We start from the raw sequence: 15,357 nt of genomic DNA on the forward strand, positions 1-15,357 counted from the left end.
CCTCACCACCCTCACGGCCCTCACCACCCTCATGGCCCTCAGGCCACTCACCGCCTTCACGCCACTCACCGCCCTCACGCCACTCACCGCCCTCACGCCACTCACCGCCCTCACGCGCCTCACCGCTCTTGCGGCCCTCACACCCCTCACGCCACTATGGCCAGCTTCAGATGGGGCAATTTCGCCCAGAAACTTTACGTCGCAACACCAGCAACACGGGCCGCCCGCGATCACACGCAGCAACCAATTGCTGCAATTTGCCATCGTCATTATAAAATGTTATTTTTCTTGCACTATTTAGCCACAATTACGCGTTATAAACGTGTTCTTATGCATTTAAATCTCGTTAAGAATACTAATGCACCTTTCTGAAACAGTTTATTTCCACAAAAAAACGATCGATTTCAAACCAGAACCAAGTCTTTCGGTGTCATCATCACTGGCACGAGGTATCACGTGAAAATTTTGCGTCCCTGATTGGATGCAGCCGCTTCAAACGCATTCGAATTGCTCCGAGTTGCTTGCTTATTTCGAGCCGGACCCGATCTCAGCAATTCGTGTCGATCTAGGGAAAGCTAGAGAACAACCCGCCATTACCACCAAAATTGCTGAGAAAGATGCTCGATCTGAAGGGGGCCTCACGCACTCACCGCCCTCACCCACTCATGGCCCTCACACCACCTCATGTACTCACCGCCCTCACGGCCCTCACGGCCCTCATGCCTCTCATGCCACTCACTGCCCTCACACCCCTCACGCACTCACCGCCCTCACACCACTCACGCACTCATGGCCCTCACGCCACTCACCGCCCTCACGCCCCTCCCGCACTCATGGCCCTCATACCCCTCACCGCCCTCACCGCCCTCATGGCCCTCACGGCCCTCACGGCCCTCACCACCCTCACGGCCCTCACGGCCCTCACGGCCCTCACGGCCCTCACCGCCCTCACAGCCCTCATGGCCCTCACCGCCCTCACAGCCCTCACGGCCCTCACTCACCTTCACACTCATGAATTTTCCTGGTTCAGAAACTCACTCACCCTCACCTCACCTGTGAAGATGAGGGTGAGTGAGGGTGAGTGAGGGCCCTCATGAGTGAGGTTTGCCGAGGTATGGGCAGAGGAGAGAGCCGAGGGTGCTGTGTTCTTGTCGTCATCAACAGAGGTATTCCAAGTCAGGCGCTATTTGTTCACAGTGTCTTCGGGACAGTTGGGGTTCTTTCGAAGTCCTGTTTGGGATCGTTTGTTGGGTTTGCTCTCGTCCACCCGATGCTTATCCCAATTTTTGCAATGCCCCTGGGGGTATTTCTAAAAAGTACATAAATAGATAAAAATTTCTTTAGTTTATTCAACCTGTATTTGTCGATTCTAAATCGCGGTTACATATATATACATATGGCTTGCGCTTGACATCGTCGCACTATATGTTGTCGGTGCAATCCTACTTGTTCGTGTCGAAAAAAGAAAAGATTAAAAAAATCGATAGTGCAAAACGTACGCTGCAGAAGGTACTACGCGCTCAGCAGCAATGCCAACAGAGTAGCAGCTGCTGGGACGTCAGTGCAAGTCATCTACACGGGTAGAAATTGAGGGAGAGGAGGCAACTCCTAGAGCTTTAAACTTGTCAAACACAAAGTTGGAGGCGAAAGTTCGCGGAGCACGCCGATTGGACGCCGGCGACATAAGCGCGAAGTCATCGATGTGATCGTCCAATAGGCGCGCTCCGTAAACTTCGGCCAGAACTTTGGGTTTGACAAGTTTAGAGCCCCTCGACAACAAGGCCGTAGTGCTGATAGAGATGGCGTCGCTAAGAGAAGGCCAACGCTGGACACAGATTGAACACGACGATTGCGTCAACGTTCGACTCAAACTTGACTCGAAGTCGAGCACTGACGCGGCACTCGTTTCCAATCAGTGTCCAGCGGTGGCCTTCCCTGGCTACGCAAAAATGTCAGCACTACGGCGTTGTTTTTTGGGCTGTGTTGGCTGTGGTTGGTATAGTGGAGAGTGGCCTTCGTCTCTATACTCTCTGGTCGAAAGCAAACGCCGAGCGCGGGACGCCGGCGTTCGCCGTTCAAACGCGTTCGAACAGTGAGTATAGGGCCAAAGGCAGATCGCTTTGCGTCTACCCGTCATTCCAAACACTGCTTTAGAGTGCCTTCATACACACGCGCGCTTTTGCTTGAGTGGTGACATCTCAGCCATTTTTCCGCCCAATCGTTTTTTTATGTATTTTGAAATGCGCGCAATCTGGTCTCACTCAGCTCGAGCTCGTAGCTTTGGCTAAGGTATAGACGCCATTTTATCGCCCAAGTCACGCACCGAGTGCGCGAGCCCGTCACGCGCTGGCACATTCAGGGCAACAATGGATGTCTTCACCCTGAGACAGACAGACATGTAGGCACCCTACACTGCTTGGTGATCTGACGTCCCCTGGTGACGTCATTACCTTGCGATCAACAAGTTCGACGGTGTTTGTAATGAAAATGGGGGAAGCTTGAATTCACTGCGATCTAAAACCAACACTGTTAACACCGTCAAAATTGGAGCTCTTCCATTACTCTTTTTTTCCGTCGGTGACAAATCCTTGAGCTGACGTCATAGTCAGCATTTGGCCAATCGTGGAAGGCCGACCGCAGCATCGCTTTCGCTCGCGCACGCCGCCATAACAAAAAGGCTGTCATATGGAGGATTGTTCTATAGAACAGCAGGGTCTGCGACGCGTACGTAATTCTAATTTTGTGAAATACGAGTGATTAAAATAACTCATACTTCCACGCCAGGAAAGTGTAAGCAAACACATCGAGGCGCTATGTACTTCGTTTCACCTTTAAGTCCAGACACAGCGGTCTCTACGAGCTGATGGCAGGCAGCGTCAAAAGCGCACCATGCATGATGTCCGTCGTGTTTTTGAACTTGCTCTATCGTCGCTGAACCAATCATAAACAAAAAAAAAAGAAAAAGACCAAGTGACTCGCGCTTTTGATACGGCTTGATTGGTCCCATTAGCTTGTAGCGTCGTCTGCACTTAAGCTGAAATGAAGTATAGGGATCGCGATTCTCGCACCCCGATACCGCCATGGCTGAAAGTTGCGAACAATTTCAGCCACACACACTGACAGCTTATAAACGTATGGCCCCACCCGGCAAACACACCCAATGAGTGTACGAGAACCAGCATTATAAGTCGCTTCTCGAGTATACACCTGCACGGCGCAGGACTACACTTTATTTAATTTGCCGTGCGACGAAGTGTACGAATAAAAGAAGAAAAAAAAAAAAACGCCGCTGACAACTCCCGAGCACATCTTATGATATGTCTTCGCAACCAATCAGATTGCGGCATTAGTTGATCAGAAGAACGAATCACGACGAAGGAGAATGCGCCTTAAAATCGATCGCATTGACGTTTCTTTCGGTTCGCAAGCAATGTCATATGCGTATTAGCCCCGTGCGCGACCGAAAGCGTCGCTGTGGTCGGCCTTCCACGATTGGCCGAACGCTGACTATGACGTAGGAAAGGGGATTAATCATCGACGGTAATAAGAGGAATGAAAGAACTTTAATTTTGGCGGTGTTGGCAGTGTTCGTTTTAGAGCGCAATGATTTCAAGCTTCCACCATGCTATTTACAAACACCATCGAACTTGTTGTCTGCAACGTAATGACGTCACAAGGGGGAACCATAGGAGGGCGCCACCAAAACATCTCGCCGCTAATAAGCGCTGGTCGTTGTGTAGTACACCTTTGTACAGGAACGGGACCAACGGCAGTTTCTTCGTCTTCTGTTTCACGTGATATTATTATTATTTATTTTTTTTTTTTTACTACTTGGCGACGTTTTGAATATGGTGACGTCCTTTTCGCGATTCCGAGATGCGTTGCTCGTTTCCCCGCGCCGCTCGCGCTCGTTCTCTGTCAGACACTGGTTGAGTATATATAGGGAGTATTCACTAGACGCCATATTTGTGGGTGCTGTTTAGAGCGCATGTTCAGAACGAGCTCACATCAATAGACTGCTAAGACCGACACTTTTGATGGTACTGAATACACGTTGCAAAAGAACTGTGGAAGCTCGCCATCAGCACGCGCTCAACATTCGCGCACACAGCTATGGCCGCCAGTGAATACTCCCTATACCTTGCTAAGAAAATAAGTAATCGTGATGTATCCCATTCCTTTAATGAATACGTTTTCTCACCCACTCCCGGCCCCGGGGACAAGAGAACCTCTTTCGAGCCCAGTCACTCGGTTTGAGGTTAGTCTCTCACCGGCGTCCCTGCTAACCCTAACCGAGTGGACTTTGACCTCGATAGGCGCAGCCTGCGGAGACACAATTTCAAACACCGCTGGCGGCTAAAATATCCTCTCTTTCCGCCGGTTTATTATTACTTTTATTTGGCGTTTTATGGTGTTTGTATTGTTTCGTAAACATTGAGAAAGCATTCATAGAATAGCCGGCCATGCCTTCACGGCGGCCAACATCTGCATTTTTTTTTTGTCATTTAACAAAGAAAGAAAGGAAAGAAAAAGCATTTGACCACATTAAAATTTTTATTTTATTTTATTTTTTTTAGGGCCCGGGGGGACGCGCGCGACAGAACGAATGCGACTGGAATGTTTGTCTTATTTTACGATGAGTTTTGACGGCGCCGCCCGTCCAGCCGTGCGTCAAGCGACCAAGCGCACAGCGTGGCGAACATAATTTACGAGGGAAAGCGCACAAATAACGTGTTTACCGATGAACAGGACACGGACGTAAGATTTAGCAGGTGTTAACATTCGAACAATATATTGTACGTACCGCACGGTGCAGCGTTATCCGAAAAGGATTTATTTGAGAAAGATCTCAAATAACACGGCACTACAGTGTCGACGACAGTCACATCTCGACGATCGGACGGAATCCAAGAGGTCTTCATTTTGGGGCACGTTTTGGGGAGAAGGCCGTTCGACGTCCTTTACCATCCTTCGTTTCCGCGAATGTCAAGCAGAACCGCTCGAATGGCCAGGCACTTACCAGCCCTATTTCTCACGATGGAAGATAACACAAAAAGGGCAAGCAGCACGCGTAAGAAAAATTAAGTGGAAACTTTCAAGAAATGCCGGAAAACTTTGAATGCGAAACCGCAAAACATAGGTGGACAATCGTGCTGAGTAGGTTTCCACAGTCCAGGAGAGCGGCAGGATATTTCTAGCTTATAGGGGGCGCGAGAGTTGTACCAGCTGCATCATCATCATCAGCAGCAACAAGGCGGCTGCCTAGGAGCTTTTCTTTTTGTTTTTTGTTTTTTCTCGAAAAGTGCGTAGACGCTTTATTCACGCGCCAGATAACAGCCGTCATTGCTGACCTTCTCTTGTCTAAGCTGTGGTAGTAACAACGAAGTGGAAAACGGAATAAGAGGAATCAAAAACTGAAGGTCGGTTATCGCGGCGCCTGTGCACAACTGCTACAAAGCGTCTATACACTCTAAAAAATGAAATAAAAAGTATGTGAATTTGCTGTGCTGCAGAACACGCTACAGACCCTTTTCAAAAGTCCGCTGCAACGCCTGTCCACAATTGCTCGAGCGCGTACTCTGAGCTCGTATTGAAAGCGAGCGTGACGTCAGCGTTCGGCAAGGCCTCGGATTCAATCACGCGCTTCGTGCCCAAGACAGGGCGACCGCCAATGTTGTTGGATGAACTTTTGAAATGCGTCTATTAGCGACGTGCGCGAGGTCCTCTGTGATCGTCCTTCCACGATTGGCCCAACGGTGCACTATGACGTCTTGAGTAGGATTAGTTCTGCTCTCATCGACAGAAATGAGAGCAAAGTCGAACTCTCAACAATGGCGGTGCCGAGCGCAGCGGGTGCTACGAGCCGTCGGAGCCAATCCAAGGCCGTCTGAGTGTCACGTGACCTTAGAGAGGGAGGCACAGCGACGCGCGCAAAGCGTGTCGCGGGCCACCTCCACGGAGCGGGATTGGCTTGGATAGCTAGCTGGTGGAGTTCGCTGCGTCCGGACCATACATGGGTGAACTACTTCCAAAATGTAATTTAATTACAATTACAATTGCTTTGCTCCAAAAGTAGTTTAACTACAATTTTTACTACGTGAAAAGTAATTTATTAAGAACACAAATTACTTTTAAAAAGTACTGTAATCACTTATTTCTGATGTTTAGAATGCAACGGGTCTGTTCATTCCTTCCCTCAGTGTTTGAGGTGGCTTAACAGGGCACTAAGGTCATTTTTGGAAAAGGACGTTTTTGATCTGTTTTTTGTTTAAAATATGTTACTTTTCACATTTACCAAGTCCTAAATTACAGAACCATGTATTCATCTCAGGGTAAGAGGAAAACATGTGGACTCTTTTCTTCGAGGACTACACTGTGTGGACCAATAAAAGCCCTACAATACGCGGAGATTCCGATTGATTTTATTATAACTCGTTTCGAAGAGAGTCTGATAGGTACACATTAAGATAAGACTCCTCTTTTTCACGGTGGGCGAAGCCATAGCTTGCAACTCGTTGACAAGCGCCTTTCGCCGACCACTTCACTCGGAAAAAAATTGTCCCCCCAAAAAAGGGCGTGTCGCGACCTTTGAACGCGCTTTTAACGAGGAAATATAAGCTACGCACGATTGTGATTTCGGGTTTGTTGGGATGCTTAGAGCGTCTAGATCGAGTTGTCACCACAAAAGGACGATCTCCGAATCGACCTTAGTGCCCCTATTAGCGGCGAAATGTTTTGATGGCGCCCTCCTATGGTTCCCTCTCGTGACGTCATTACCTTACAAACAACAAGTTGGATGGTGTTTTGTAATGAGCATGGTGGAAGCTTGAAATCAGTGCGTTCTCAAAGCAACACTGCCAACACCGTCAAAATTCAAGCTCTTTGATTCTTCTTATATCCGTCGATGAAAAATCCTTTCCTGACGTCAGTCAGCATTCGACCAATCGTGTAAGGCCGATCACAGCGACGATATCGATCGCGCACGTCGCCAATAAAGGGGCCCTGCAAGGACTTTTTTACTGGTTTTAATTTGCACCGAACCTGAGCGCAGTGAACGTAGTAACTTAATAAAACTTTTCTTTTCTCGAATTTCGCTCTATTTTAAAAGCTATAGGCAAATTAATATTACAAAAACAAGCAAAAAATAACCTCCTTCATGACGTCCTTGGTCGCTTGAGTGGCCGTGAACTAGAGGAGGGGTAGTGAGCTGATCGAGCGTTCACGGTTGCCGCACTCCGTGTCGCCGGCTGGAGAGGGCGCCACTAAAGCACGTTCTGGGGAGTCTGTATGAAGCGGGCAGCCGGGGCGGCTCGCATTGCATTTGCTGTGCGACTAAACACTGATTCGGCATGACACTTCATTGGCCACAAACGACAGCAAACACGAAATAAAGATCGGTTCAGAATGTGAGCCACTTCGCGTTGCCATGCCGCCAAACGGCCAAACCGCAAGCCAAACCTGCTCGCCGAAGGCCTTCGGAACGCTCGGAACCGGTCGGATCTTCGAGCCCGTATACGACCGCAGCGCCGCCGCGTACATTCGGGACCTTTCTACTTGCCTGGAACGCGTCTCCGACTGGTGTGTTTACCGCGGCCAAAAAAGTGGTCCCTCGATTTCCGCCTGATGACGTCATAAAAGTGTCATGCTGTCGCCGGTCGCGACCCTGGCGGCGTCCCAACAGTTGTGGTAAATGTGGCAGACGCCTGTTCTGCTGCAGGTCGCTTTCCACTGTGACAGTTCACGGAAGCTCGAGCAGCCGAAAGTTGGGACGCCTAAAGCGACGCCGTGACGACAGCGACACTCGCGTTCGCTCGTGCTTTTCGCCAGCATTTCTACGGCCAACCGCCAGGATCACGACAGGCAACAGCATGACACTCTCGTCATTTGTTGCCACCTTGGGACCACTTTTGATGTATGGGCGGGATTGGGCGCTAAACACATCAGACGAAGGCGCGATCGAGGCACCATATTTCTACGCTCGCCGCTCGTCGGTGCCTGATCCAACCACCCCTTTCTAGTGTGCGCCGCCTTTCCACCGCTTGGTGGCGGATATGTCGACGGTTCATTTCTTGTTTCCGTGCTTTGTGAACTGCATTTGTTTCTTTCCTGATCTAAAATACTGAATAAATACTACTTTCATAAATAATTGAAACGGTTCGCGCCACATATTTTGTATTTCGACTAAAAGGAAGCTTTTAGCAGCTCTGACCAGTAGTAAGCCCAAGACCATATACTTCGCTTATCGCGCGCTTTCGGCACCGCGGGTCGCCCTCGTAGGTGGAAAAGGCTTCCGCGTCGTCCGATAAAAAATATGACGCACTGATATTTAGTTATTCTTTCCGTACCAGCTGGCTTGCCCGAACCTCAAGAGACATGGAAACCACAAAAAGTTAGACGCTTAAGTATGGTTGCAGGGCCCCTTTACCACTCTAAAAAAAGTCCGTGCGCCTACTTTCACGCACAACACTAGGAGAACCAATCAGCGTAACTTTCGGAGGCAGCTCAGCGAATGACGATGCCGTAACATATGTCTAGACCCAAAAACGGAGTCCGAGTTGTGACCTTAAGCAATGCAAGCGTGACGTTTTGCATTGCTTAATATCACAATTCAGACTGCGTGTTTTGGTCTAAACATATGTTACGGCATCGTCATTCGCTGAGCTGCCTCCGTAAGTTGCGGTGAATGGCTCTCCGAGTGTTATGTGGGAAAGCAGAGGCACGGGCTTTTTTTTAGAATGTACCAAGTTTCCGTACGAGAAAATGATGTCAGGTTCGTGCCGTTTGTTACTGTAAGCTCTCTTTTCTAAAGGGTTTCCGCAAGTGACGTGCTATTTCTGTCGAATTCATTTTTCCCTCACCATAACGTCGTGTTCTCATTCAGTGCCTGACTTTGTAAATGTCCTACTTACTGCAAACCCAGTTGTCGATGCAGGATGCTGTTATTTTATTACAAGTGTAGGATTAATGGCCCTCATAGAGCAACGTATTTGCTCCTCTTGGTCCTTAAAAATTTAATAGTTAAATCTAAAACCGCGATCTCGTCCTTTTCCAGACACTATTATTGGTGTTGGCAGAGGAAGATTTCGGTGTTGAACCCCCCTCCTCCCATAATGATCAAGTCCTCCCTCCCTTTTCCCCTCCTCTTCAGACGCAGCTCCATAGTCAAACCCCTTCCCATATTGCCCATAAATAAACCCCGACCCGAAAGAAATTTCTGGCTATACGCCACCGCCAGGAATATTTTTCGGGCCGGGGGGATCATGCTGGGAGGTGATTTCAACCCCGAAACGCCTCTCTACCTACGCCACTGGCCAGCTGACTCAATAGTAACGAGATAGATCTTGGATTATGTTAAGTATTGGTGGGGAAGACACCCGATGATTCTTGTTGCCTGAACACCCGAATCGTCCACTATTCACACCATATCCCGATGGCTCGATCGCGTTCACGGTCAAACGTTTCGCACAGATTTTCGTATTTTAGATATGAGGTTTGCTCTGACAGACGATTTGTTACAGCACCAAGGGGAACAAAACAAAACGAACTTGAGGGCAAGAGAAGGACAATAATAAAATTAACTTTTTTTCCCTCAAGCTTTCTTACGTCGATTCGACAAACTGCCCTTCGACAGGCTGCCCCCTCGACGACTTGGCCTATGAGGGGTAGTCCTATTTGACAAGTCGGCTTTCGACGACTGGGCCTTCAAAGAATTGGCTTTCGACGAGTTGTCCCGATCCCGCATAACTGATACTTATTACTGCAGTTACGCTTAGATAAAAGTGGGAGCTCCTTCCACCTCTTTCCCCTTTGGCAGTGCGTTCGTTGAAGAGGTGGTGAAGAGGTGGGAGGAGCTTTCACTTTACCAGCAAAGGTAATCTTCAGGAGATTTGTTCCGATCGACATACCGTATGCTGTGAGGTTTCAATATAAAAATTACTTGCGCGTTGTGTGATGAGAGCGTGAATTTAATCAGCCCCAATTAGTGTCAGGTGTCTCCGCCGTAGGCGAGAAAGTTAGCCAGTACAGTAGCGCCGCTAGCCCGCGGTCTTCAACGTGCACCACGCAGTAGTGATGCACGATCGACTGCACTCCGGTATACGATGCTGCTCCAGATCGGGACGGGCAATGGTAGGGATTGAGCCTGCAGGATCCGTTCCGCTTGCTCCTAGCAGCGGGGCGTTAGCATACTCGGCCACCGATCCCCTATCAGTATGCCCATGAATGCGTTTAAGAAAAAAAGAATCATTACCGACAAAATGCGTCCGAAGGCGACTACTGCAAGTGAAAGATGACGCAGAGTATCGAGAAAGCAGCCCGTTACTTTGGAGCTCAAGTAACGTGTTTCTTTTGAATCTCGATCACGAATGAGTAAAGGTGTTTAGTTAATAGAATGCTTTTTCTTTTAATAACGCGTACATGTTTGGTACTTGGTATCTCTCACTCGCGAATATTTCATTCCCAGAATGTCGCAGGGAAGCAGAAACAAGGTCACCACGGGAAACGATTTAACTCGAATAGTAGGGCGCAGTCGGCTGCTTTTGACAAAAACACAAAACGCAGTCTGTTTGTGTCATACAAATAGACTGGTTTGTGTTATAGTTACAGAGGAATGCCATCCATGTAACAAAACAAAAAAGAAATACCGTCGTCACGCGCGGAGCGGACGCGCAGCTGCTCTCTGCCTGGAGCTCCGACGAACGCGGGACGAGCAAATAGTCGTTATCTTTCTCCCCCCTTGGTGCTATGATTACTCTGTAGAAGCACAGCTGAACAACGGGAGCGCGTCAGTGCAGAGCCCAGCGAGGGCGCCGGCTCGTGGGAGCAGGTGCCGCGCCCAGCGGGGTATATAAATATTAAAAAAATGTATCTTATATAATTTATTCGCATATTAGAACATGCATGCCAAACCAACTGCAAATTCTGCCCCCCCCCCCCCCTTTCTCTAAATCTCCCATTTTGCTGGGGCCTCCTCTCCCCCCCTCCCATCATACAGCATTTTGTCATGCCCCCCCCCCCCGAATCACAGTCCTGGCTACGTACCTCCATTGGTGAGTATGGTAGATAGAAAAACTTTTCTTGGACATTTTTTTTTTCGTGAAATTTCTTTTTTTTATTTGCGTTTTTAAAATTATGTTTCTTTATTTGCGCCTTTTCTTTATTTCCGACTGTGCTCGCCCCACATAACTACGCGCTCCGCTACACTATGAATTTATATAACAAACTTCCAACCGAGAAAGAACTCTCGAACACTGTGCAATTTGGCGTTCCCAAAATTGCTGTCGTGCGGCATTTATGTTCTTGTTAATTGTAGAATGAGTCTGGTACTTTCAAACTGTCTTTACTTAAACTAAAACCGAAAAGGTAAATATTTTACTGCCTTCTCGGAAAATTCAACTTTAAACATTTATTTCCCTACAAAAATCAAGTTCGATTTTCTCGATAAAAGGAACTCAGAGGATATCAGACCACGCAATGCATGTTCGAGTGCAATGCGACTCGAAACTTTCCCACAGAAAATGACTCAGTCTTCGGCAGAAATACCCCTCTTAATTCCCCCATTCTCGTTTCGGCGAAAGGAGAAGTGAAATGAGCGCCAACTCGCGCAGGTCACTGGTCGGCCAGTGGCGAGAAAATTTCCCGTCCAGCCTCGCGGCCATGAGAGGGGCTCATCTGCTCCCGTACGTCGAGTCGCTGGCACCGGGGGCGATTTTTCACTCGCGCTTGCCTGCCTGCCTACCTCGCTTTTCGACCGAGACGCCCCTCCTCAGGAGCACACAGCTGGCCGATCATTTGTTCACCCGTACCATCGACGAAGTAGCAACAAAAAGGAAAAACGACGTTTCAGCTGACGTCGTTTTTATTATTGTTTTGTTTTTCTGTGATTCCCCGAGGTGGTGGTGGCGGTGGGACGGGCGCGGGAGCAGCAGGCGCGCCCCACTTTAAGAACGCGTTTGACCCGCATCCGCCTGCCGGCACCGCCGAGTCGCGTACACTACGCGCTCGACGCCGCCGACTCGTTGCCGTTCCACCTCGGCGACTTCGCCGCGACACCCCGTCGCCGTCCAGTCGCTCCGAAGAGCGCCTCGACCGAAGCCGCCGGGGGGTCGAGCCTTCGTCCCTTCAGCGACCTTGGCGTCTGTCTTCGGGCAGACACTGAGCCCTCGGATTAACCCCTAGTGGCCCGGATTAACCCCTTCTGGGATCGGGGACCGTGGATAGACGGAGGCTGCAGAGGCGCCCCCGTCGGGGCAACGTGGACCATGCCGGCTCCTCCGGGACCATGTTGGCTGCTCGTGCTGCTGGTCGCTACCCTCGCCTTGGCCGGAACCAGCGCCACGGTGTTTGGCACCTCCGCGTCTGCGGCGGCGGCGGCGTCCGTGTCCCAGGTGGAGGTGCCGGCCGTCCCGCTGGCCCCGCCGCCCGGCGGGGTGAAGAAAGTGATGTACTACGACGGCAAGACCCTGGCCAGAGTGGAGTACGGCCAGGACGGAGTGACGCTGCAGACCTGCCGCCTCTTCGAGCTCGAGTGAGGCGCCTCGCTTTCTTGTTTCGTCCGTTCGGACTCCGGAGTGGGCTGGTCGGGACCAAAGACCTTCTGTACTGCGTGTCACCTTGCAATAGACCACAGCGGATACTACGAGTCGTCCCATGGCCAATCCCAGGGCTGGGAACGTATCCCGCAACTGTCCCTCTCGAAGATCACTTGACACTTTCACGGCCTTGAATTGGCTTGTAGGGCTCGTAGCATTCTCTGTGATCCATCGTAATGCGAAACGGAGTGTAGATGACGAGTCAATGGGTGCAAGGGAGGAAGCGCTCCAAACCCCCATACACTCTTAAAAATGCGTCACATTGCGGACGACTACACCTTTTGCAGGTTTTTTTTAACCTTTTTCGGTCGTAGAATCTATAGTATTGGCTTTCCGGGTACTTTGTGGGAAAATGGACGCACGAGGGTAATTTTTGTATTTTTATATAGTGCATGTTCGTTGCCAGAACCGAAGCCACTGGTAATGGTCCTCCTACACTAACCTGTATAGGCCTGGATAGTCATAGATCACGACGGTCTATGTATGCGTTACGTAGGCAATTAGTTAGCACAGATAACAAACAGGTCATCTTCGGCGAAGAATTGAGACTGGCAAAGGGAGGCAGCCTGGTGGCCCTGGATATCAGTTATGTTTTGCTCGTTTCATTCGTTTTTCTCAACAGCTTGATCTTTTTTAGTCGCATTTCAAAGTTCTGCATTCCAAAGTGTACAAGAAAGATAATGGTGCGTTTGCAAAATATTGCTTGTGACAAAAACAAGAATCGGCATGTTACTCGAAAATATTTTTGAAGTGCTGCTACGACTTCCGGAAAAAGGCCGTCCACTGGTCGGCATCAAATTTGCCGCAGTTAAAACAAAATCCCGCACACCAGTCATTTGTCGGTTTGTGTCGAACATTTGGTTAGTGGCCCTTGACGTCAATTTCCAGCCCTCAACGAGAAGCACGTACGGTATAATTTGTAACAATTTTCGCACAAGCCTCACATTTTCGCATTAATGGGCCTATCAAATTGGTAGTGCGGTTTCTTTGAACCAGGTCGATCATTTCTAACGCTTCGAATCAAAATGAGCACTTAAACCACCAAAATACGGATCTTGAAAGGGCCTCAATATGGTGAAAGCGCGTTTGCAAGCAACTTTTTGGGGCAATTACAAGAACTTCGCCGTTTACTAGAAGAAGCTGTCAATCGTGGCTCTGCGACTTAATTATCAAGAGCAAATCAAGAAGCCCTAAAGCCTGTAGCGCACCTGTAGAGCACTCTCGAACACTTATTCATTGGCGCCCGTTGGAATATATCTCTCGATCCTCGGAATTTTCATGCGGCTTCTGTGTTGTACTCACCATGTCTGCAGATCACTGGCATCAAATTGATGATTCTAATATACTTTTGTTATTTATAAATAATTTAGGAGCCTTTTTTTCTATATTTCTGGTACAGGGTGCCCTCAAATGACCTGGACCAGCGGCGTTCAGGCCGGGGTAGTACAAAAGCCATGCGTGAAAGAACTCCGACTTCGTTAAACTGTAAACAAAGCAACCAAAAAAAAAAAACGATATTGGATTGGACTGCCACATTTCCTCTTGTGGCAATATTTTGGGCAGTTCGTATCATAACTTAGCATGCATGCCCGTGCGGCATTTTACCCCTTTAGGTGAGCACTAAGCTGGGCCAGCTCATAGCGCCGCTGTGAGATCATGCCTGGATGGTTGCTGACTAGGCAGACATAGGGTGGGGACTTGGTTGCTGAGGGGTTTGAGCGGATCGTGTTTTCGTAAAACAACACCTGTATCCGGTCTCCTTCTTGCCCTCTGTTGATTAAAGTAACTGAGCACCATCAAACTTTTTATGGTCACCGATTTCGATAAAACAGAAAACTTGGACTATGTATTAAGTGCACTTTCCCGCGCACTCTAATCTACCCCGCTAAAAAATGTAATTTCGTTGGCGAAAATACATTTCTGAAGATTTGCCTTTCATTATATAAGAAAGTCAGTCGTATATCGGGGTCACACTGCTTATAATACATCATACAAAAGACAGGCTGCATACGGATTCGAACGCGAGTCACCGCTAGATCCGTGCTTCGAATGCTACGTAGCAATTAGTTCAAGGAAAAAACGTGCCATGCGGCATTCGAACCACGGATATTCCGATGACCCGTGTTTGCCGACTTTCTTTTGTGCGATATGTGAACAGTGTATCCCCGGCTTTGGTCGTACAGCAAATGTTCGCGGACATGTTCGGAGCATACATGCTCCGTGTCTACAGAGAAACGATCGTCTTATGCGTGATGTTTATGGGCAGTGTGTGACAGCGTCTCTGGGAGAGAATTCAACCGGCGCTTTCAACTTGCCAGCAGGAATCAATTACGCGGTGCTGCGTTTCTCGGTACAAAATCGCCTCCCTCGCTTTACATTCCTCGATGGAATCATCAGTGGGTCAAACCGACGGGTCTTTCGGGGTTCCTGCGTCTGATGCCTCTTCCCCTGCGGACGCAGTGACGAGCGCGAGGCGGAGCCCATCATCAAGGCGCAGGGCCTGCCTGTGCAGCCCGTGGACCTGGCCACCATGCTGCGCCTCATCTCGCAGTGCCGGGAGCTGCGGGACTGGACGGCCAGCACCAACAGCACGCTCCAGTGGAGCGCCTCTTCGCTCTGGAGCGGCATCATACCCGGTGAGGACACTATAGGGACCCCGTGGCGCATTTGAAACTTCCCTGTTTAAGAGCGCAGCTCTTAGGGGCCCGTTTCCAGCCTGAGCGGCGTCGGCGTCGGCGTAACCTGGGGGGGGGGGGGGGGGGTCACG

The 15,357-nt window shown here is 49.4% G+C and overlaps 1 protein-coding gene across 1 annotated transcript; it reads left to right on the forward strand.

The window, feature by feature from the left end:
* The first annotated feature begins 11,568 nt into the window (after positions 1-11,568).
* Positions 11,569-15,261, forward strand: LOC120837835. Its single transcript, XM_042293580.1, has 2 exons — positions 11,569-12,526; positions 15,051-15,261. Exons 1-2 carry the CDS (start codon positions 12,261-12,263, stop codon positions 15,259-15,261), a joined length of 477 nt encoding a protein of 158 aa, XP_042149514.1. The 5' UTR covers positions 11,569-12,260.
* Positions 15,262-15,357: the final 96 nt, after the last annotated feature.

This window comes from Ixodes scapularis, unplaced genomic scaffold (assembly GCF_016920785.2).
Source record: "Ixodes scapularis isolate PalLabHiFi unplaced genomic scaffold, ASM1692078v2 PGA_scaffold4__175_contigs__length_147842914, whole genome shotgun sequence".
Taxonomy (NCBI): Eukaryota; Metazoa; Arthropoda; class Arachnida; order Ixodida; family Ixodidae; genus Ixodes; species Ixodes scapularis.

Excerpts from the sequence above, each read along its gene's own strand:
- LOC120837835 (XM_042293580.1), top strand. The coding sequence starts at position 12,261 with ATGCCGGCTCCTCCGGGACCATGTTGGCTGCTCGTGCTGCTGGTCGCT. Across the intron at positions 12,527-15,050 it reads TGCCGCCTCTTCGAGCTCGA|TGACGAGCGCGAGGCGGAGC; the intron begins GTGAGGCGCCTC and ends CTGCGGACGCAG.